Here is a 21,322-nt window from a genome sequence, read left to right on the forward strand (position 1 = left end):
TGTGGATCGGCTATTTCCGCCGAACATTTGCCTATTACAGCAGAATATGGATGGTATGGTTCACGTGGTAAAGATCAACAAATCAATACTCCTGAATAAGCTCTGGAAAATGGCTGTCTGAACTCTGAAGGTTTGTTTTTTATAGGTGAGACTGAGTTGGACACAGATTTCCACACGGTCAATGAGAGCTTCAGTCAGACCTGTAGAGTCTGGGATGAAGAAGCATGTCCACAGGTATCAACTGGTCAAAATGCATGGCTCACTGCTACCGCTGTATGTTTTAACCAGTGGTGGACAAAGTACTCAACCCCAGTACTTGAGAGTCAAAAGTCAAACATCTCTACTCTACTACAAGTTAAAGATGCTCTGTCACATTTGTACTTTTCTAATTTGCTTTTAAAAACACAGTACACAGTACACAGTGTAACAAAGTACAAATGACTTTTTCTTTATTTAAATTTCAAACATTTTCAAAACATATTAACACTGCAGAGCTCAAGAACCTGATGTTGGATAGGAAATTGGAGGGGAACGTTCCCGGAATCCCGAGTTGGTGTTGGCTAGCCGCTAGACCACTCTCGCAGCAACTAACTAACTAACTATTAGTGCAAATACAGACCAACAAGCTCACATCGTGTCGCATTGTGACTTGTTGTGAGCTTGTAGATCGGCTAAGTGGTTTATTCATAAAGTACTTTTTTCCTTCCTAGAAATGTAGTTGTCTCAAAAGTACAATATTTGCACTTATCCAGAAATACAAATACTCAAAGTTCAGAAAATGTACTTACACTGTAGGTACAGTACTCAAGGAAATGTACTTTACTGTCCACCACTGGTTTTAGTGCATGATTCGTTGCAACCTGATGTATTGCCGTTTGTTTTAGCCACTTCAATTCTATATAATTAAGTTGACCGGGGTCCCCCAGGGTTTTTCCTCTACACCAAATTGCATTGCAGATTGGTTATTTTCTCTGAAAGTTTGCCTACCGGTATTTATACATGCACAGAATATGGATGCTATCGTTCCAAATAAACCTTTGTTACTGTGGGGCTGGGTCCAGTGTCCAGACTGTCTACTAAGGCGTTTCTTTCCCCTGAGCGCAGTGTACGTTTTGCATTGTTCTAGTTTTTTTGTTGTAATTGTTGGGGCATTCGGGTGGCGCAGTGGTAAACTACCTGCCCACCACCTCAGAGTCTAGGGGTTTGAATCCACCTTTGTTCGGCTTTGTTCGGAGTTGAAACATTTTGAACTCTAGGCTTTAATGTTTGTCTAACTATGTTTTAATGCATGACTCATTGCAACCTGTTTTCAGGAGGAAGGGCGCCACCGCTCAAGTCTTTTTTACAGTAGTCCCCATGCTGGAGAGGAGAATCTGCGTGCTGCAGACAGTAGCAGCACAGAGGAGGAGAATCTGCATGCTGCAGACAGCCCTAGCACAGAGCATAATCAGCATGGTACACTACAGATAGGCCTGTCACAACTATTACATAATCACCTAATTGGAATTATTTGAGATACTTGACTTACTTTTTCAAAAATAGCAGATCTACAAGCTTATAACATGTCACTTTGTGACTGGTGTAGCTTGTAGATCAACTATTTCCGCTATTTTTAGAAAGAAAATTTGATTAAAAATGATTAAATGTGTCAGTGATTTATTTGTATATTTAAGTTATTTGTCATTTCGGCCCTGTGCAATTTGCGATTACGAAACCTAAGAGGCAAATGGAAAATTCTAATTGTAACGAACCAATTCAATCGTTAATCGCAATTATTTGTGTGACAATTAATTGTCAACTTAATCATGACATTCCTAGATACAGACAGTCCTAGCGCAGAGGCAGAGAATCAAGCGGCTGCATGTCTTCAGGCGGAATGGAGCATCATGTCGAGTGTTTTCTACAGTGCCAGTGCCGAGAGTCAACATTCTGAAGACAATCAGGTTGGGGGCGTTACACACCGGCATTCCAAAGCCCGCTATTCAGACGCACCGCCATTCCGACACGCTCATTTCTAACGCCGTCCCTAACCCTAACCGCACGCGGAAGCCACATAGTCGGAATGGCGGTGCGTCGGAATGCCACTCTGTTCCCCAGGTGGGGATCATAATGTACAGACCGGGACCAAGGAAAGGACCTACTTTTTGCAGATAAGCCTGTTTTTGGGGTTTTTTTCAGTGTAGAACTAATGAACGTCTGAACCTATTTTAATGATCTAGTTAAAAATGTATGTATTTTATTTGTATTATAACTTCAATGGTACCAATGAAAGTTCTATATCTTCCAGCTCTGTATTTATGAACGGTATATAGTTGTAGTATTGTAGTTGGATAGCCGCACTGAAATTGACTGGATGTGCCAGCTCGGGAAAGCTGAGCCAAGGCTAATGGGGCTCCGATTACCCGGATGATGTACAGATCACACCGGACTTAATGGCACTGGATGAATGAATGATCACTACAGCGCTTTGTTTTTTAACCTAGTTGTATCCGATAGCTGAATATTTTGCAAAAATAGCACATCTATAAGCTCTCAATGCGCACTGCAATAAGCACTGCTTACAGTAGATATTCTGTAAAGGATAGCCCCTCTGCCTAAACCGTCACAAAATGCGCATTGAGAGCTTATAGATCTGCTATTTTTGCAAAGATATTCATCTATTTTCTCCTGAATTGTTTCCCCATTCTAACATTAGGCTTTATGTTAATGCTGCACAATGAATACAAAGAAGATTGAGACACCTATGCAAGCTCATTCGTGAAGAATCGTGCAGCACTAGTTGGCTTTCCAATTCATTTTATGTTGTATGTCTTATGTTTTTGTTAGTTTTTTTGATCAATATTTTCATGGAATCGTGTGAGAATCGTGCTCTCAATTCTTGTGGAGGAAAATCAAGATTCACATTTGAGCAAGAATCGTGCAGCACTAGTTCATGTGGTTAAAATCTCATGCCCTCTGTGTTCCAGACTTGCAGTGCAGAAGAATCAGCAGACGTTACATTTTATGTGTGTGGACCTGCAGCCAGCAGGACTCCTCCACCTGGAGACACTTTGGATGCCAACAACAACCAGGGTAACAACATGTTATTAGAAACATCTTTTAACTATGGAAGTGAGTCTCAAACGACTTAATGTCAAGGACCCCCTGTTTGCTATGCGTTAGACCACAGACCCCAATCACAACATGTCACATACAGTAGCTTGTAGATCTGCCTTTTGTAGAAAATATTTGAAAAACTTCTGTGGGACTTCCCTGGCACAAAATATTTTTAGATGGGGGTCTGCGGCCTAATGCATATCATGAAAATGTTTGAGAACCACTGCACACAGTGAGGCCTCATTCACACGTATCAAACACCAATCAAACAAATGTTTGGTAATTTTTTAGGTTTTTTAGGCACATGGTTTGACCAAACATTTTTGTTTGATGGGGGGGAGGGGGGGGGGGGGGGAAAACACCACCAGCAATCAAACAAAAATGTTTGGTCAGTGCCAAACATCCCTGCCTCACAGTCACTAATCATATAAATGTGTATATGTAATCTACCAATGTAAAGTGACTCTTCTCTCACACAGAATGTGTGGCTGTAAAGAACTGTGAAGATGATGGTGCCATCAGTGCTGCCCAGGCCTCTTTTCCACTGGGTGAAAACATGTACGCACCTGGGCTTCTCTTCATCAGTAACAGTTATACTCAAAGCACAATCAAGGGCTGTATGCTGTTGTATTTAACCATTTGAACCCTAGCGTCCCTGAACGTTTGCTAAGTTCACCAATGCAGCGCGTCACAAGTTCACAACGTGTTGTGAGCTTGTAGAGTGGCTACTTTCGGTGAAGATTATTTGTTTTAGACTAGGCGATAAAAGGATGGGACCTTTGATGACAGACTAGTCAACAAAGTAAATGGAGTTTGTGTTTGTTCTACACTACTTGAGTAGTGTCGTGTTTTTCTTAAATCATGCCCTGCAAGAGAACTTTAGAGTAATTTATGGACAGTGTCCCTAATTTAGTTTAACATTTTTTGGCACACACACAGCTGGCACAAACCCAATGAATATTCTAAATTAAAATATTCCTCAAATATGGGGGGAAATTTTAATTTGATTAAAAATAATAATATATATTTTTTTAGGTTTATTTGCTTGTAAAAAAAATGTATATATTTTTATTGGATCAGAGCAACCCACACTGTCCCTCTTCCGCTGGTGTCCTGTTTTTACAAGTAATTTTCTATGGGGGAAGAATCTAAGAATACAAATATAATAATTAATATTCTAATATATTCGATATTCGGGGCAATTTTTAAGACCGATATTCGAATTTAATTTCTGAGGAATGTTAACAGCCATAGTGTACACATCATAAATGAAAACAATCTCTCGCCTCGCCTCTGCTAAACTTTCGGTGGTTCCAGAACTCCTCCAGAGCTGACTGAGCTGTCGAGCATCACATGCTCTCCAGCCCATCTCCAGAACAGAGGGCCGTCTCCTCTCAACAGAAAGCCCCCGCTGTACAACAGTACGCCACGCAGCCCGGGTACAATCTGTAGCACTGTCTCACACTCTCATACACCTTACATATCGTCATATCGATGTTTTTGTAAATTATTGACCCTACTTCATGAGTTGGGGAAAAAGGTTTGGCCTCTGGCTAATTTATTTCTCAGGCATTAGATGTCGGGCCAAAACAACAAGCTAATATTTAACAAACTGATAGTGATAGTGAACTGGAACCCCAGGACATACTGCCTACATTACATTTGTGATGCTGAGAATGGATCATTGTAATAGGTGGCAAGAGATTAGCCCTGTCCAGTGATTGCTGTTTTTTGGGGTGGAACAAGTCTCCAGGTAAACTGTAGGATTCTTAACTCCAGAGGTTGATTATTTGGCAGTGAAACTTAAGTCAGGGAAACCTCTCATTGGGTAAAGAAGTACTTTCCATGATTTCTTTAGAGAAATGAATATATAACCGGAGTAGGAGAGGACCCCCCTGTGAGTGTCTTATAAAAAGTTTGAATTGAATAGTACCAGAACCAGCTATATTAAAACCCTGACTCCTTTTGTAAATTAGAATTTGTTAAAAGCGTACCCTTCACTTGGTATAATTCTCCCTTGCACATTTTAGTTTAGTTTAGTTTATTCGCACAATAAAAACAGTACAAAAAGGTAACATCAATAAAAGAGAAGTGTGTGTGTGTGCAGGTGAGAAAAGAAACCCAGGGAGGGCTTATACATTTCAACAACATTTCACAGATTCTGTACTGGGAAGCCTTTATATAGAGGCCTACAGCAGGTAGACTGTTGTTGTGTGTTGGATGTAATGATGTTTTCGATATTTTATTCATATTGTGAACTCAGTTCATGGAAAATGGTTTGAACAATGTAAAGTATGCATGACCTAAATCAGACCTAAATGTATGCCTCGACTTCTTGTTTATCCCCAAAATGACCGGATTGTTTTGTAACATACATAGCATTTGTGGACATATTGAACCTGTATTTTGCCCCTCATTCTCTAAAGAAATCAAATATGAAATAAGTAATTAAAAAAAACGGTCCCCAGTATTCTGAGGAGCTCACTGTTCTGGTTACCGGCTGAATTAATCTTGTTTCTCCCAGACAGCTCTAGGCGTGGTTGACATGCTTGCGTTGTGTTTTGTTGCAGCCCATCACCAGCATGGTGTGGTGCGAGGCAGTGGAGTGGTCATGCGATATCCTGACGGAGAGACCTACACCACAAAGCTCCTTGCAGTGGAAGAGCAGGAGAGACGTGCTCCCAAAGAACAGAGTGATGAGAGGGAGGAGGATGCAGAGGAGGGGAGCCAAGGAATGCCACACAGAGAGGCATATGCATTGCAAGGTTATTATAGTTTTGCATTTTTTAATTCATTTACATCTATATTTTGTTTAACTTTTTGTTTTCAATTTCATTTTTATTTTCTTAAGGCTTTCTTTATATTCGTTTTACTGTTAGTTCAACCTATTTTGTATTGTACGGTAATATGGATTGGTCAGGGGCAAGATTGAACGAGGTCAGAGAAATTGAAAAATAGCAGATCTACAAGTGCACAAACATTACGACATGTTGTGAGCTTGTAGAACTATTTTTGATATTTTTGACCAAGACTAAGGACATTTTCTCTATGATTTTAGTTAGTTTTGTAAACGCACACAATACAGTTTCAGTGAGTTATTTTGTTTTAAAATTTGTTTTCCTTCTAATTCAGTTAACTGAAATGTATTTTCCAATTCTAGTTATTTAGTTGGTTTTAGTTAAAGGTAGGTTAAGTGGCTCTATTTTCTGATATTCATCATTGATTAAAGGAGTCTCCCTGTCTCTCCAGCTCTTTAGTAAACACATTGGAAGTGGTGGTGACACAAAGACATTAGCAGACAATATTGTAAATGGACCAGTATAAAATGTAAACCAATAAATAGGTACTCTCTCATGACTAGCTGGAAACACCCCTGAAAATGTATTTTCTGTTCATTAAAGAGGTGGAGAGAAGGAATGTTACTGAACAAACACTCCATAGAAATGGAAGAATAAAATCTGCAACATCGGAAGTTGGAACCAGAGACCAATTGAGTCTCCATTGACCCGCTGAGCGCTGTTCAGAGGTGGACAGCCGGGGCTCAAGAGGTTCCATTACAAATCCTTTTGTTTTAACTTTTAACCATAAGATATCACTTACCCTACCTATAATAATCCTCCTGATGCATTGGCAGATGAGGACAATGACGTGCTGTGTCGTGATGAAGAGTTTGGGGACGAGGTGTCACTGGACAAAGGTACTGACTGAGCATGCAGGATGGGAACCATAGAAATGATAATGCTGTCTCATGTGATCTCAACACATCAAATCACACGTTTTGTTTATTGATTAGCAGATTTAGATAAGTGGTTTTCAACCTTTTTCATATCAAGGTACATTATTTATTCAGCATTACGGACCACAATTTTTTCCTCTCAGACCCAAAACGTATATTTTGTTATCGTTTGATAAGATTTTATCCACAAGCGATGTACATGCTGTCTACCAACTCTGCATCATTTTAGCTGGGGGCCACCTGGAACCCCTCGAGGACCACTGGTGGTCCCCGGAGTGTATTAACCACTTAAGCCATAATTTATCATTTCATATTTGCAGTGGTGTGCACAGATAGACTCTAGGGGGTGCTAGAGCACCCCCTGCCCTTTTGGCAATGTGCCCTTTTGAGAAGAAAAAAAGTGTACACTAGTGTGCAGTATGTGGACCATGGTGACATTGATCAATTCTTGATAAAAAGCTTCTAATATATTATTTAGGCGCCCAAATCTATAAATCTCACGCAGCACAAGGTGCCATTTTTTCACTTGAGCACCTGCCCCTCTAAATGTCTGTGCACGCCACTGCATATTTGCCTCTGAGATGCGGTGAATCAGAGTAAAAGTACCTTCAAATGTTCTTCTGTTACTTTCTTTCCACCCCTACAGGTGACTGTGATCTCCATCCAGAGGAGAAGTGGCCAGCATTGGGTGTAGGTTCTGCTGAAGGAACCAGCTTGTTGGAGGACACCAACAGGTAGCCTACTCTAGACACCTTTGTATATCGTTTCTGTTGGGTTGATACATTGTATGTCCAAAACTGTTATTATCCTTTACCCATATTGCAATCAACTTTTGTGGGACACTGAAGTATTATTGAAGAAAGGCATTACTTTCATCATTCGTCACTTGTGTCTAGATTGCCATCTACGTATGTGGTTGTGTACGTCTGTATAGTTTGTACAGACAAAATAACGCATGGGATTCAGGCATCACAGTGTCCACAGGCTCACCAGATTATCCCTCACATACATGCCCAGCACTCATTCTTCTGCAAATAATCCAAACATCAAGTGATTGATTGTGTTCATTGCCTATTGTTTTCTCCGCCAGTCCAAAACCATGTTCAGACTTGTTTCCACCCGTGCGTGTTTTGTCTAATCTTGTAAACTCTGCAGTACATCGATCAGCATCACATTTCTTGTGCACGCTGACAGTACGCCAATACATTGACACATGATAACATACAGTACCATGCACAGCTGTGTACCTCTGCATTAGCTTGCTTTAATAGCCCCGAAGGAATGGTTACAGCCTGGACAGCTGCAAGGAGTCCGATAAAGTTGAATTTCACAGAACAAAAAACGAATACGGAATAGGTAATAATTCCATGGAAACTGCCCATACTGTAAGTATGTACGTCAGTATGTTGAGAAACATGGACAATGAATGGACATAGTGAACATAGTAGTGTATAGCAGGATATGTGTTGTAGAATAGATGATTTCCACAACAGTGAGTGTTCATCTGTGATTGTGTTTAGAGCTGGGTCTACTCTGGATGAGGCACTACAGGAGGAGGAGGGGAACCAAACCAGCCTATGGCAGAGCTCACTGGACTGTCTGGACAACGGTGAGTGTCCATTAACGGCTAACTCACTGTTCCTCAAATGTTCTCATATCAAGGAACCCCAAATCGATGTGTATTTGGCTGCACAGCCCCATCTGAAAAGATTTTGTGCCAGGGACCCCCAGGAGAGAATATTTGAGTAAAGATTATGATGTGTTTTCCCCCAAATACATTTATTTTCGAATAGGCAAAGTTATTAGGGTTAAAGTGGTTCATAATTTGTAATAATAACCATATACTGTTGTGTCTCGACAGAGAACGTGCCATAGACAGCATCACATTCTACAAAGCCTCACAGGTACGCTGTAGCTATATGTTATGATCATTTCCCTGTCCTGTCTTTTCTACATACATTAAGATGTGCTTTGTACAGCATTTTATGTCAACTTTGTCTTATACCAGAGATGATCAAAACGTATCTATTATTTTTTGCAAAGAGTGACTTACAACTAAGTGCAAGATCAGAGCAAGTGCCATGAACGCTAGATAACAAACGACAGGGGTGAATGGACACATAAGTGGAGTGCAAAGAAAAATAATGGTAACCGGGATGCCAGGTACAGACCAAACCCAACATCTGTCCAACATGCTACCGAACTAGCATTTGTGATCAAGCAAACAATAAACAGTATTTGTCAATTTAAATAACATCATGTGAACAAGTAAGCAACCTGCATCGGCATAGTATAACTAGCATCTATAAAAAATATAGGCAACAAAAAGTGACACAAGGACAGGGAGTCCTAGGGGGCGAGATAGATTCTGAAGAAGTGAATACGGCCCTAAATGGTGTAACTGCATCTGAATACATCTCTGACCTCCTCACTACCTAGAAACCAATCAAATCATGTCAGATCACCAGGAACTGGTCTCCTTAATACTGTATACGTTGAATAAAATGTGAAAGGTGAAGGTGCATTTAGTCATGGTTCTACTCCCTGGACCTATGCAGTACCAACAGGTACTGTGTAGGTCTGTTCCCAGGCCTTTAGTCTGAAGCACACCAAATGTACTTTGTATGAAATGAGCTACAGATTTGCAGTATAGTATATGTGTCACTCATCTTTTTTTTCTTTTTGTGAATGCAGGAGGATTGAATTGAAGCAGACGCCAACTTGTTCAAGTGCTTCTTTTCTGTGCTTTTTCTGTTCTTTTTCGTTTGAAGGTTGAAATGTTATTTGGTGTTAAAATATGTGTTATAATTGTTAAAATATTGTTATAGAGTGTTTGTTCAGTTCTTGACAGAAAATACATTTATTAGGTAGGGATACCAATTTTGTCAATTTAGGAGAGAGAACTCACACAGGATACAGATTAAACGGGGGTTTAATCTGTATCCTGGTTTAAACATCTCCTGTAGTCCACTAACCTGACCAGCGGAGTCATTCGTAGTCCACATCTCTATGCCACTTTGAGCAGGGTGTAGCAAATTCTGTCACACTTTCCCCCCAGTCGGACACCCCTGCTTTGAGACACCCCTGGTTCTCAAAGTGGGGCCCGGGGACCTCCAGGGGTCCCCAGATACGTTTTTGATATTTAGGAACCAAATGGACCCTTAAAAAAGAACAATCAGTCTGTCTGTCTATCTAAGAAAATAACAATCACTTGTGATACAATGTTTACCTCTGTGCACGCGAACATACATTACAGTAGCCTTTTACATGTGCAAAATGCCAACCACAATAAGCCTGCTTAAGCATGCTTCTCAAATACACTCAAGTCCTGGGTGGTTTCATCAAACCTTTTGCTGATGTCAATTCCCTCTACGGACGCCTCCGTTATCGCTTGTCCTATACTTAGCTCACTAAACCTAGAGAGGTCTGAACGGCTGTTATCATCGTCATATTCACCTAAGCCCAGATAGCCACTTTTATCCTTCTTGACAGTTGTGTCTCTTGTTCCTCTGTCTCTGGAGATGGAAGTTCCATTCCTGCAGGATTGCATGTCCCGGTGGTCTCTCCTCTGCGGGGTGGGGTCCCACTGGGAGCCCCCAGGGCTGTCTCTAGTCCTGGACGACTCCACCCTCCAGCCGTGGTCTTTCTGTGGTTTGGGGAGCGGGTCGTCAATGAAGAAGTCTCCCTCGTCACCACCTTCCTCCGCGCCCAGGCCTCGTGCCCTGCTCAGGAGGACGGAGGAGGAACTTTGGCCGTTTCCAGGAGCTTTGCTGGGCCTGCCAGGGCCCGTGCCAACGTCACCTATAACCCCGGAACCCGAGGTAATACTGGGGTCAACACGGACAAGCTCCACCCTCTTCCTGGTCATCTTCTCTTCAAAGCCTCTGGAGGGACGGGTCGCCTCGCTGACGTCACCCATAACCACAGTCCCACACTGAGTAAAAAGCCGTTTGTACAAGCCCAGGAACTCCTGGAAGTCTGTCTTCTGTAAGGCTTGGTCTGTGGTCTTTAGCTCATCACTGATGAACCTCTTCAACATGTTCTTATTAAAATGAGGGAAGAGATCCCTGAAGACACGTCTGAGATCTTCTGCCAGCACGGCTCCACACCTGTCCTTGTCATAATGGTCAAACTTCTTCCTGGCGTCAGCGATTCTCTTTGGGGACAGTTCCTTTGGAATGTGTGTCAATTTGCCTCCCTCCTTTTCTGGGTGTCTTGCTGACTTGGCCAGTAGCTCCAGCAGCAGGGGAGAGTTCTTGTTCACGTCCGACTCGGTCAGACCCAGCTCACAACACACCTGTGCACGACCATGCAGCCCATTCGCAGAGTTGACTTCAGGCTGGAACACGGCCAGGGTGCAGTCCAAGTTAAACACCTGGAGAAAGTCTAGAACTAGACTGGCAACCAATCGACCATCTTTGGTACTGAGGCATCTCTTCAGGTTTTTGTTGACGAGTGGTGTTTTGTTTACCCGTTTATCCTGCTCCTCTTCTATGGCCAGAAACACAGCAGCACGCATCTCTGCCTTCAGTTTGTTGAGGATTCCGTTGTTTTCCAGGTTGTGGATCAACAGATCCCGTAGTTCTGTCTCATCCTCGGTAGCGGACATGCTGACAGCTTGCTGGTACAATAATGACATTACCAAGGAATTCCATATTTGGGTGTTCAGTATATTGTCATTCATTATAGTGATGACATGGTAAGATGATGACATTATCAGGGAACCATATTTGTCATCCCATATTTGGATGACATGGTACTTTTTGACCACAATAACTACTTACTGTAATTGAACCGTGCTGAGCTGTGGAATATATTTCACAGGTTGTGGATTTGTTTACATACTGTACACATATGTCTAGTTTTTAGATAGTTATCAGAACCTAATTTTGGCCGTACTCAGGCGGTGATACTAACCCTGAGTTCAAGGTTAACATTTTCTAAAATAACAAACATTGCAGATCTACAAGTTCACACACGTGTTATAAATGGATATATTTACACTGCATTTTACTCTGTATCACAATGAGACGGGCTTGCCCCTATCTAATAACTATGTTCAAAGTAAGTGTGTGATCCAGCCACGGGCTGTCTCCTCATAGTAACATTTATTCATAGTCTAATCCACCAGTGGATTAGACTAAACAGGTACTTTACAGTCTAGGTACTCTAGAGTCTGTACACATATGTGTACAGAAAGAACAATGAATCAGTCTGTTTATTAGGCTTATATATTATTAGGTCTAATAGACTGTCGCAAATGATCTGGAGACCCCTGGAAGTCCCCGGGCCCCACTTTGAGAACCAGTGGTATAGAGGACCTTGTTACTTGTTTACTTGCTGATATATTTAGTGTGTATGCTGTTATTGCTTTACAGCTGAGGATAGAATGTCTTGTTGCTTCACAGATTATTGATTAAGCTTGCTTCAATTCAGAAATCTTCATTTTACCAATGCAAGAGGGCTGTGTCAATACCGTAATAATTAAATATATTTCAAATATAAAATCAAATGAGTACATTAACATGCATCTTAGGCACTAGCAGCTTATTCACTTTTATCTGGTCTACCCAATATGTCCTTAAAACTGTTCAGAATGCTACTGCTAGAATCCTAACACACACTAAAATGAGGGATCATATCACATCTCCTATCAACCCTTTTATTGGTTATCCATGTTTTAAAATTGATCAAGATTATTGTATGACTTTTTTATGGCTTTCCCCCACTTTACCTCAGTGACGATTGGAACACCTGCTAGGTCACTATTGTAGTAGAATAGATGATCTGACAGCGATCATTCCTAGAACCTGGATAAGGTATAGTTTGGGAGGTGTACCTTCACTTTATATATGGCCCCAAACTCTGGAATTCTCTTCCAGAAAATGATCGTCCTCCTGCCCGAGCCTTCAACCAGTAGGCACCATAGTGCCTGTCCACTGCTCAATGAATACAGTTAACATAAAGAAGAAAAGAAAAAAGAAAACACTTTGATTTAGGTTACTTTGAGTTAGGGTTAGTTAATTAGTTAATTGTTAATCCCATTTATATACACTCTTATGGGGGGTCCATGGTTTAAATGTATAGTAAAATGGGGGTCCTTGCAATGAAAACGATGTAGGAATCACTGCTTTAACCTTCTGCTCTGTACAGATGAACTTGTTCTTGAGCCTCCAGAACCACCAGAGCATCTCTGGAGTGTATTCCTCCAGGTATGCAGTCTGGTGAAAGAAAACAGGGCTGACCTGGTAAGAGCACATACCACACAAATAAGACTTATTATGGCTCGGGTTTGAATAGACCCAGCCAGAAGGCAAAGCTCTCAAAATACCTGTCAATCTTCACTCCCCCTCTCATGTGGTCATGAAGTGTGGGTCATGATGACCAAGAAGGACAAGATACAGTACGAGCGTGTCCTTTAGGGATTGGGTGAGAAGTTCAGACAGAGGACAGACTACACAATCATTTCCAGCTCTCGTGCATATACCATGACCTGCTGTGCCATCTCTTTGGAGGCCATGGTCACCTTCTCTGTTCTCTGCTGCCGAGTGGTGTAGGTGTAATATCCGTCTGGGCGCCGAGTCCAACCTCTGTTCCTGGCGTACTCGCTCATCTTCTCTGGAGAGTTGAAGAACAGTACGTGCGTGGCTTCGTTGAACTGGATCTGCTCATATGCCTTCTCTAGGCAAGAAGCAATGGCATCGCGAGTCGTGTCCAGCAGGATATCTATGAAGAACGTGGTATACCTCACTGTCTCAGCAGGGATATTCCCTTTGGCGAGAAACACCTTGTTGTAGCTCCCCTCCATGAGATACTGCTCTAAAGACACCGGGTGTCTGATGTAGTCATTGGTGGTGATGGCCGTTGCACTCAGCTTCTCCAGCTCTGTGTGGAACTCGGACAGATGGTTCTGTGACAGCAGGAAGAGGAGGTTCAGGCCCAACAACTGGTACATGTATGCCGATTCGGACAGCACGTCATTGTAATCAAAGTAGTAATTCTTGAGCTGGTCCACGTATCTCTTAAATGAAGGAATGTCCTTCTTGAGGATGCCCCACAACACTCCGATCTCCAGAACATCACGGGCTATGAGGAGCTCCTTCTCAGAGCGCTTGGCCACAGTGGGCAGAAAATCTAATTCCAACAGGGAAATCTTGAGTTGACTTAAAAGCTCTCCACATTTTCTGAGGTTGGGGTCTTCCTTCCTCCATTCTGCTTTCAGCGATTCATACAACCCCTCTGTCTCTTTCAATGGCATAGTGATAATTGTTTCGGATTTCCTCTTCCCTCCTGAACACATAGACGTAGATATCCGCCTTGTCTTTTCACTTCGGTCTTCTCTGCTCTTCTGTTCTTTTCTGTGCTGACTATTTCTTTCTCCTGCTTTCTTTCTTCTCGTGGACATCTAAAAATATTTATAGGCATTTTATGTAGACTGACCAGAGGTCTGGTCTGACATCACACAGAAACACAACGTGTTGCCATTGTGCCCTGAATTTGGCATTAATTGTGTGCCAAAGTTAGTTAAAAACTAACAAAATGAAAAATATTTACTTAACTGAAAGTAATATGCTCGTCCACATATGATGTAAATTTTCCCTTCCCTCCCTTGTCAATGGCATTTAATGTTTGTGTTGCCACAAATGTATGTCCTAATTTCTCCTTTCATTGTCAATGGCAAATATGAGACGTGTAGGGACAAAAGCTGTAGGCCTATATAAGAGAGCCCCTCAAAAATTAGGCTTTACATTAAAACAAAAATCACACCTGTGTGAAGTGAGGGCGCTCTTATCATCGTACTGTACATCATCATGCATAATCTCATGCTGACATTTACGTCATATATGTGACATAATTTCTCCTTTCATTGTCGATGGCAAATATGAGACATGTGGGGACAAGATCACGTAAATTGTCCCTTCATTGTGAATGGCATTTAATGTTTGTGTTGCGGACATTTTGTGGGGACAAAATAAGAGGCTAGTGCCCCTCAATAACTAACATAAACTGTATTGTGTGTTCACAAAACTGAATAAAACAAACTAAAATCATGGTCATCTTTTAAAAATAGCACATCCTCCATCTACACTAGTCTACAAGCTCTTTCACTCTCTCTCTCTCTCTCTCTCTCTCTCTCTCTCTCTCTCTAATTACACGGTACACCATGGGGAGAATCAGCTATCTCACATTGAACCTGCAACATAGCCTACTTTTAAAATAAAGGCACAACAGTGACATCACCCTGACATCACAGGTCAGTGCATCACACAGTGCTCAAAGCGGAACCTATGTGCACGGACTGCAATTTAGGTGAGTCCATTTGGCTGGTGCACATTAATATGTCCACAGACAACAACAACGGTGGGATCGCAAAATGCGGCTGCAAGGGTGTCAGAAGTTGTCTTTTCTGTGAACATTTGAAGGGAAATGGACCCATCAGTGAGAATGCAGCAACGGTAAGAGCGCTTCCACACATGTTGAGCCGAAAAAGTACACGGCAAGCTGAGCTCACCATGCGAAATTCACCCGATGAGCTGACAGATAGCACAGGCCGTAGGAGTCGACTCGTAGGATATGGATAACGTCTATATTTGATTTGAATGATTATACCTTCGCCACATATCTGTTAAGAATGATTTAAGACTGATCTCTTGTTTTATTATATACAACACGCTATATAATTTTATTATTATAGGTATTATCTTAGTCACTTTCACTTATTATAGTTGCTATTACATTTATATATCAGAAGGTGGCGCTCGTCCGCTCGAGTAAAAGTAATGATAATCGTAGCCTTGAATTAAAACGGTAATCATTCATAATTGATTGAAATATTTATTAACAGTTTGCAGAATTACAGTACATTTCAAGCACAGCTCAATACAAGGACTGTTAACTGAGTGGACGACCCAATAAAGCATTACACTTGTTTACAAGAGGGTCCACCTTGTTCAATTCATCAATGATAATATGACAGTGACTAGAGGCTATGATAATCCCTAGTCTGACAGGCTGACCAGCCTTCAAATCTCTCCCTAAAAGGTAATGTTGCCCTACAACGTTTTTTATTTCAAGGAACCCCAATTTGACACCTATTTGATCCAAATTGTAATCTACACTTTTAATTCCGTCTTTATTTAACTCTGAGACTGTACAAATGGAGCCATTAAAACTGCAAGCATGTGTTATTTCAGATGTTTGGGTTGCGAACTTGCGATATACTATAAAAATATAATAATCACACCGGTGAGAAGTGAGGGGCACTCTTATCGACCTCGTACATCATCTAAAAATATATATATACTTCCTCATGAATTAATTTGTCAACTTATCTTATTATTGTTTAACCATTATACAATGCTAAAAACAATATTCAATGTATTTAATGTTAATATAATTATATATATGTAGGCCTATATATATATATATATATATATATATATCCCCCAAGCTACCTGCAGCTGTATATAGGAGGGGCTATAGTGCCCCTCAAAAAGGCGAAAGCCACAAAAAAAAGCAGATGTATACAAGCTCACATTATGTCACTTGATATTTGATATTTCTGATTTAAGTGTGAAAACTACTGATTTAGAAGGCACTTGGGGTCTTTATGGGTTAAGGGCCCATTTGACAGACAATGGTCTTTTGCTATAAAACTGCAGAGATCCACACCATCTCTGCAGCCACATACTCTCACTGTATGTTCAAGTGATGTTCAAGCCGTAATAACATGTTAATTCTTGTGGTTATATTAAAGTTGGGTCAAAATGATACTGCTACTTTTGCTAAAAGGAAGGTTTATGGCAGATTTTGACTTCACGGTTTGTATTGTCCAGGTTGTTCATCATTTCCGCTATGATCCTCTACTGGGACTAGCTGTGCGTGAACTTGAAGACGGCAGTCCTGTGTCTTTCCCCTTTCCTGGTGTCTTTTTGCGGGAAAACTTTATATCTGAAAAGGAGGAGGAGGAGTTGATAAAGAATGTGGACCAAGATGTCTGGAACAAGTCTCAGTCTGGCAGACAGAAACAGGTCTTGTGAAATACTGTCTGTGTCTATTATCCGTTATGTGTGTGTTGGCATTGCTTGTTTCACAGGATTGTAACCCAAAAAACATATATATTCACAGCCCAAAATGTGGCCATAATGGATGTATATCGTTGCTAACGTTGGGCAGAAATCTTGTATTTTCCATATTTCAAAGTTTTTCAAATTCATGCCCTGGGAAGGCCTACTTTAACACATAACGATGTTGCACAAACCACAATAGTAATCTTAGTATTCAGTTGTCTAACTGGTCTGGGTTTTCTAAAATATACCAATGAAAATAATTAACAAAGGTTTGTGACTAAATAACTAGATTTGAACCATTGAAACACATGATATTTTTCCCATTTCCAGAAAATAAACGGCTTTGGACACATGACAGCCAGCGACCATATCACAAGCCCACAGTGTACTGTAATTGCAAAGGCATGAACCCTTTTATTTTTGTATGTCATGGCAGGACTTTGGTCCAAAGGTGAACTTCAAAAAGCACAAAGTGCGATTGGGTGTCTTCTGTGGGCTGCCCGCCGCCAGCCGTCCCCTGGTAGAAAGGATGCTCACAGAGCCTGTCCTGGAAGGCTTCCAGCCGGTGGAGCAGTGCAACCTGGACTACCGTCCCCAACGAGGCTCCGCCATCGACCCACACCTGGACGACTCGTGGCTGTGGGGGGAGCGGCTGGTCACCATCAACATGTTATCGGACACCACGCTCACCATGTCCATTGACACAGGTTAGGCCGGCCGCAACTGTCCATCATTCTTCTTAGTCATTAGTTTCTATCGATTACTTTTTCCGAATGACAGAGGAGCGTGTTTTTCTTTGAAAATTTGTATTTTTAAAAGCCTTATTCTAATACTTTGTCATACAATAGTGTTGCACAATAGTAGCAGATCTACAGTAAAAAACAATCACACTTATCATCATACATCACATTCCAGCCAATCACACGACGCAAGTTGGAAATGCATGCCTCACCCAGATATTATGCCTGTGTCCTTTTATGCCCATATATGGAGTTCTTTGTCAGGCATGCCCAAATAGGGAGTCTATGCAGACGTCGGCATGATGTCAGAACAGGCCAGCTCCATATGGACACTGGGCCGGGGCCCTGTCCAGAGCTTTTCGGGCGGTTCTGGACAACCGTGGGTCTGACCGACTCGACACCGGGCACTGCATGCCCTGTGGGGGTGTGGAACACGTCTGTCGAATTTGAAGTCGATGGGGCGAACGGTTCTCGAGTTATGTGGATTACAGACATACACACACACACACACACACACAGAGTCTTGGAGCATTTATAGTTAGATGTTCACAAACTTTGTCCTACACAAAAAAGGGAAATTATATTTTCCCACCAAATATTTATTTTTCTTTTAATTAAAATAGATTTTTGAGGGGCACTAGCCCCTCCTATGCCCAGTGTGTGTTTGTGTGTACCACATTTGTGATTATTTGATTGGCTGAGCACGGAATGTGATATATGATTATGTATGACGATATGAGCGCCCCTCACTTCACACAAGGTTGATTAAAAAAAGGGAAAAAATCGTTAAAATTAGTTCTATTAACTGTTGCTCCCCTAAAAACAGGTCTTGTGGAACTGGGTCAAGGAGAAGTGGGACTTGCAGAAGTGGAGGAAGTCCTTGTGGCCGTGCATCTCCCTCGTAGGTCTCTGGTGGTGCTTTTTGGCGAGGCTCGCCACAAATGGAAACACGCCATCCTCAGGGAGGACATTCATGCACGCAGAGTTTGCAGCACCTTCAGAGAGCTGTCTGCAGAGTTCCTGCCCGGAGGAAAGCAGTCGGAGCTGGGAGCGCAACTCTTGGACATTGCTCTGACTTTCCAGGGGACTACCAAATCGTCCCGCCACAGTTAGACGTTTAATATTTTCTATTCTGTTTAAAGGTGCAGTCACTTGGGTCCCTATCTTGCCTTACCCCTTATGCCTAAACCTTTGTGTGTGTTTGTAGCACGGAATGTGATGATTTTATTGGCTGAGCCATGTGATGATGTATGATAAGAGCGCCCCACCCTTCACACGAGTGATTTTTTTTAAACATTTTAAAATAACGAAAATAGCTGATCGACTTCGACCTGTGGATCGGCTATTTGAACCTTTTCAAAATACTATGGGTCATAAGGTCTTAAGTGCGCTAAACAGACTATGGCCCGGTTTCTCAAAGGACACGTGGTGTAAGAGGTACACCATGTAGCACATGCTCAGATGCCCTCTAGGCTGCACACAGAAGCCTGTGAACATAGACATTCCGTGCATAGATGTGCCACGCAATGGTGGGCCTCAGGTCTGAGGCCTACTCTAAACATTTTTTTATATATATATATGAGTAAAGAGAGCCTACTGTCCAGCAGTCCAAATATTATTACATTAAATTTCAGAATGGTGGACCTGAGGCCTACCATACCAGGCCTGAGGCCTACCATTGTGTGCCACATCTGCACGTAATGTCTATGTTCACAGGCTTCTGTGTGTAGCCTAGAGGGCATCTGAGCATGTGCTACAACATACCGGTACCTCTTACACCATGTGTCCTATGGGAAACCGGGCCAATGTAATATCCTCAGAGTATAGACTTTGCTGGTAAACGATTGACGTCATACTGTAGGTGCTCTAAAACAAACATTGAAGATAGGGCCCTAGGTGACTATGTGCTAAAATAATTGTACCCCAACCAGATTAAAACACCAGGCTAGAATAGATTCAAAAATATAGATTTTTAAAGTTCAGAGAAATTGTCCAAAGAGCCGATCTACAATCTGATGCCTTGTGATGTTGTAGATCTGTAGATTTCTGCTATTTTCTCAGTATGGGTTCTTGAAAAAATGGTTACCTCGCCTCGACTCCAGTCTAGGCCGAGAACAAAGCTGCTTTGATTCAGAGGCATTGAGATGAATTACAAATACACGCCGCGCACACACTGAGTGCAAAACTAGCACTTGGAGCAGGAGTTATCAAATAGATTTGACCTGAGGCCAAATTCTCACATAAATACTCTATGGACCTGGCCGTGCCACAAATTCTGCACATAGGCCTACTCACTAAATCACAGTGTGTGATTTAACAATGAGTCACTTCACCCTGGTCAAGCAATATGCAGAAATGTGTTAAATAGATGTTACCTTTTTAAAGGAGAATTCTGTGATTTGGAAAAACCCCCGGTCCGCCCCGGTGACAAGATGTGCACATCATGCACGCACTACAGTGAGGGGACACGCGCCAGGCCAACAGCACACACACACACACACACACACCAAGGCCCACCCCCGCTCGACCATGATTGTCAGAAGGCCCCTCTCTATCCTGATTGGATGAAGGCTGGGCCACCTAGCCAAAAACGAAAACTACGGTCTTTTGACCACCAAGGGTTAACTGGGGACAGGGAGGAACTCCTTACTGTATATGGTCAGCACACTCTATAGTATTAGATTATCACAACAACAAAAATTAATAAGTGATCTTTGAATTAAGTGAAATCACTGAATATACCTTTAAACATTTCTGACCAATCAAAGCTACAATATCAAACTCCAGGCAATTACAAAAATCATATACTGTGTCCTTATAAGAATATAATTTGTTTGTAATTTGCGTCTACAGTATGCATAAACATGTAAACAAATTAAACGACTAGTATTTGTTTTTAATATGCATATTATGTATGAGTCTCACTAAATATGCTCTTAGCTCCGAGAAGAGGTTATGTGTCAGGATATCCCTGCATTGGTAGAACGAGGGTTGAGCCGTCCAAAAACTGTGGCGAAAGTAAAGGTATTTCTGGGTATCTACAGATGATAAACTTAGGACAGGCACGTAACATTTTTAGACAGGGGTGAAACAACCAGTTACAAAGCTTATGCAGTCAGCCAATACCACAGACGGCTACCGATGCAGGGATATCCTGATACGGAACCTCTTCTCTGAGCTAAGAGCGTACCGTAGAGTGAGGTTCCAAACGGAGCTACATCTCTGCAAGACCTCATTCTATAAGCCATATATATCTCCAAAACTAGTGGGTCAAGCCAAACTGCACAACCAATATGTCAATTTGAAGCTGTGATTCCCTGCTTTCATACGACATGAAAAGAAACGAGATAAAAAGTTCCATTGACTTTATACTGTTGGTCAAGTTGGGTCGAGAAATATAAGTATGTGATGCAATTCCAGCAAAGTGGTAGCCCTTAGGCATGATAAATGTAGATGGAGAAAGTAGGAGTAGACTGACAGAGTACTTAAACTTGAAGATCAGGTCATGTTAGGCCACATTTTGCATTCTGTTGAGCATATTATAAGTAGAGCTCCACATTCTGTGTTGTCACATCCTGAATTTGTTTCAGCTCAGGCAACCAGCCAAAAACAGGAAAAACACCAAAGCTTTGAATGGTAAGTTCATTTTCACTTCAATATTATTTGGGCAGCAGTGGATC

The 21,322-nt window shown here is 41.7% G+C and overlaps 3 protein-coding genes across 3 annotated transcripts; 1 reads left to right on the plus strand and 2 right to left on the minus strand.

The window, feature by feature from the left end:
• Positions 1-10,130: 10,130 nt before the first annotated feature.
• LOC308327637 (centrosomal protein 43-like) lies at positions 10,131-11,441 on the minus strand (the record flags this gene model as incomplete). Its single annotated transcript, XM_080781158.1, has 1 exon — positions 10,131-11,441. The coding sequence occupies one exon, from the start codon at positions 11,439-11,441 to the stop codon at positions 10,131-10,133; it is 1,311 nt and encodes a 436-aa protein (XP_080637284.1).
• Positions 11,442-13,286: 1,845 nt separating this feature from the next.
• LOC308327116 (26S proteasome non-ATPase regulatory subunit 8-like) lies at positions 13,287-14,090 on the minus strand (the record flags this gene model as incomplete). The annotated part of the gene is made up of 1 exon (XM_080780290.1): positions 13,287-14,090. The coding sequence occupies one exon, from the start codon at positions 14,088-14,090 to the stop codon at positions 13,287-13,289; it is 804 nt and encodes a 267-aa protein (XP_080636416.1).
• A 1,080-nt stretch (positions 14,091-15,170) lies between these two features.
• Positions 15,171-19,583, plus strand: alkbh4 (alkB homolog 4, lysine demthylase). The gene is made up of 4 exons (XM_080779395.1): positions 15,171-15,288; positions 16,669-16,863; positions 17,339-17,609; positions 18,469-19,583. The coding sequence occupies exons 1-4, from the start codon at positions 15,172-15,174 to the stop codon at positions 18,753-18,755; spliced, it is 870 nt and encodes a 289-aa protein (XP_080635521.1). The 5' UTR covers position 15,171; the 3' UTR covers positions 18,756-19,583.
• The last annotated feature ends 1,739 nt before the right edge of the window (positions 19,584-21,322 follow it).

Source organism: Protomyctophum bolini, assembly GCF_963924005.1.
Source record: "Protomyctophum bolini genome assembly, chromosome: 13".
Lineage (NCBI taxonomy): Eukaryota > Metazoa > Chordata > Actinopteri > Myctophiformes > Myctophidae > Protomyctophum > Protomyctophum bolini.

What these genes read in the sequence shown, in the direction of transcription:
- alkbh4 (XM_080779395.1), top strand. Translation starts at nt 15,172, where the DNA reads ATGTCCACAGACAACAACAACGGTGGGATCGCAAAATGCGGCTGCAAG. An exon ending in TCAGTGAGAATGCAGCAACG is followed by an intron (nt 15,289 to 16,668) that starts GTAAGAGCGCTT and finishes TGTATTGTCCAG; the next exon opens with GTTGTTCATCATTTCCGCTA. An exon ending in AGTCTGGCAGACAGAAACAG is followed by an intron (nt 16,864 to 17,338) that starts GTCTTGTGAAAT and finishes ATGTCATGGCAG; the next exon opens with GACTTTGGTCCAAAGGTGAA.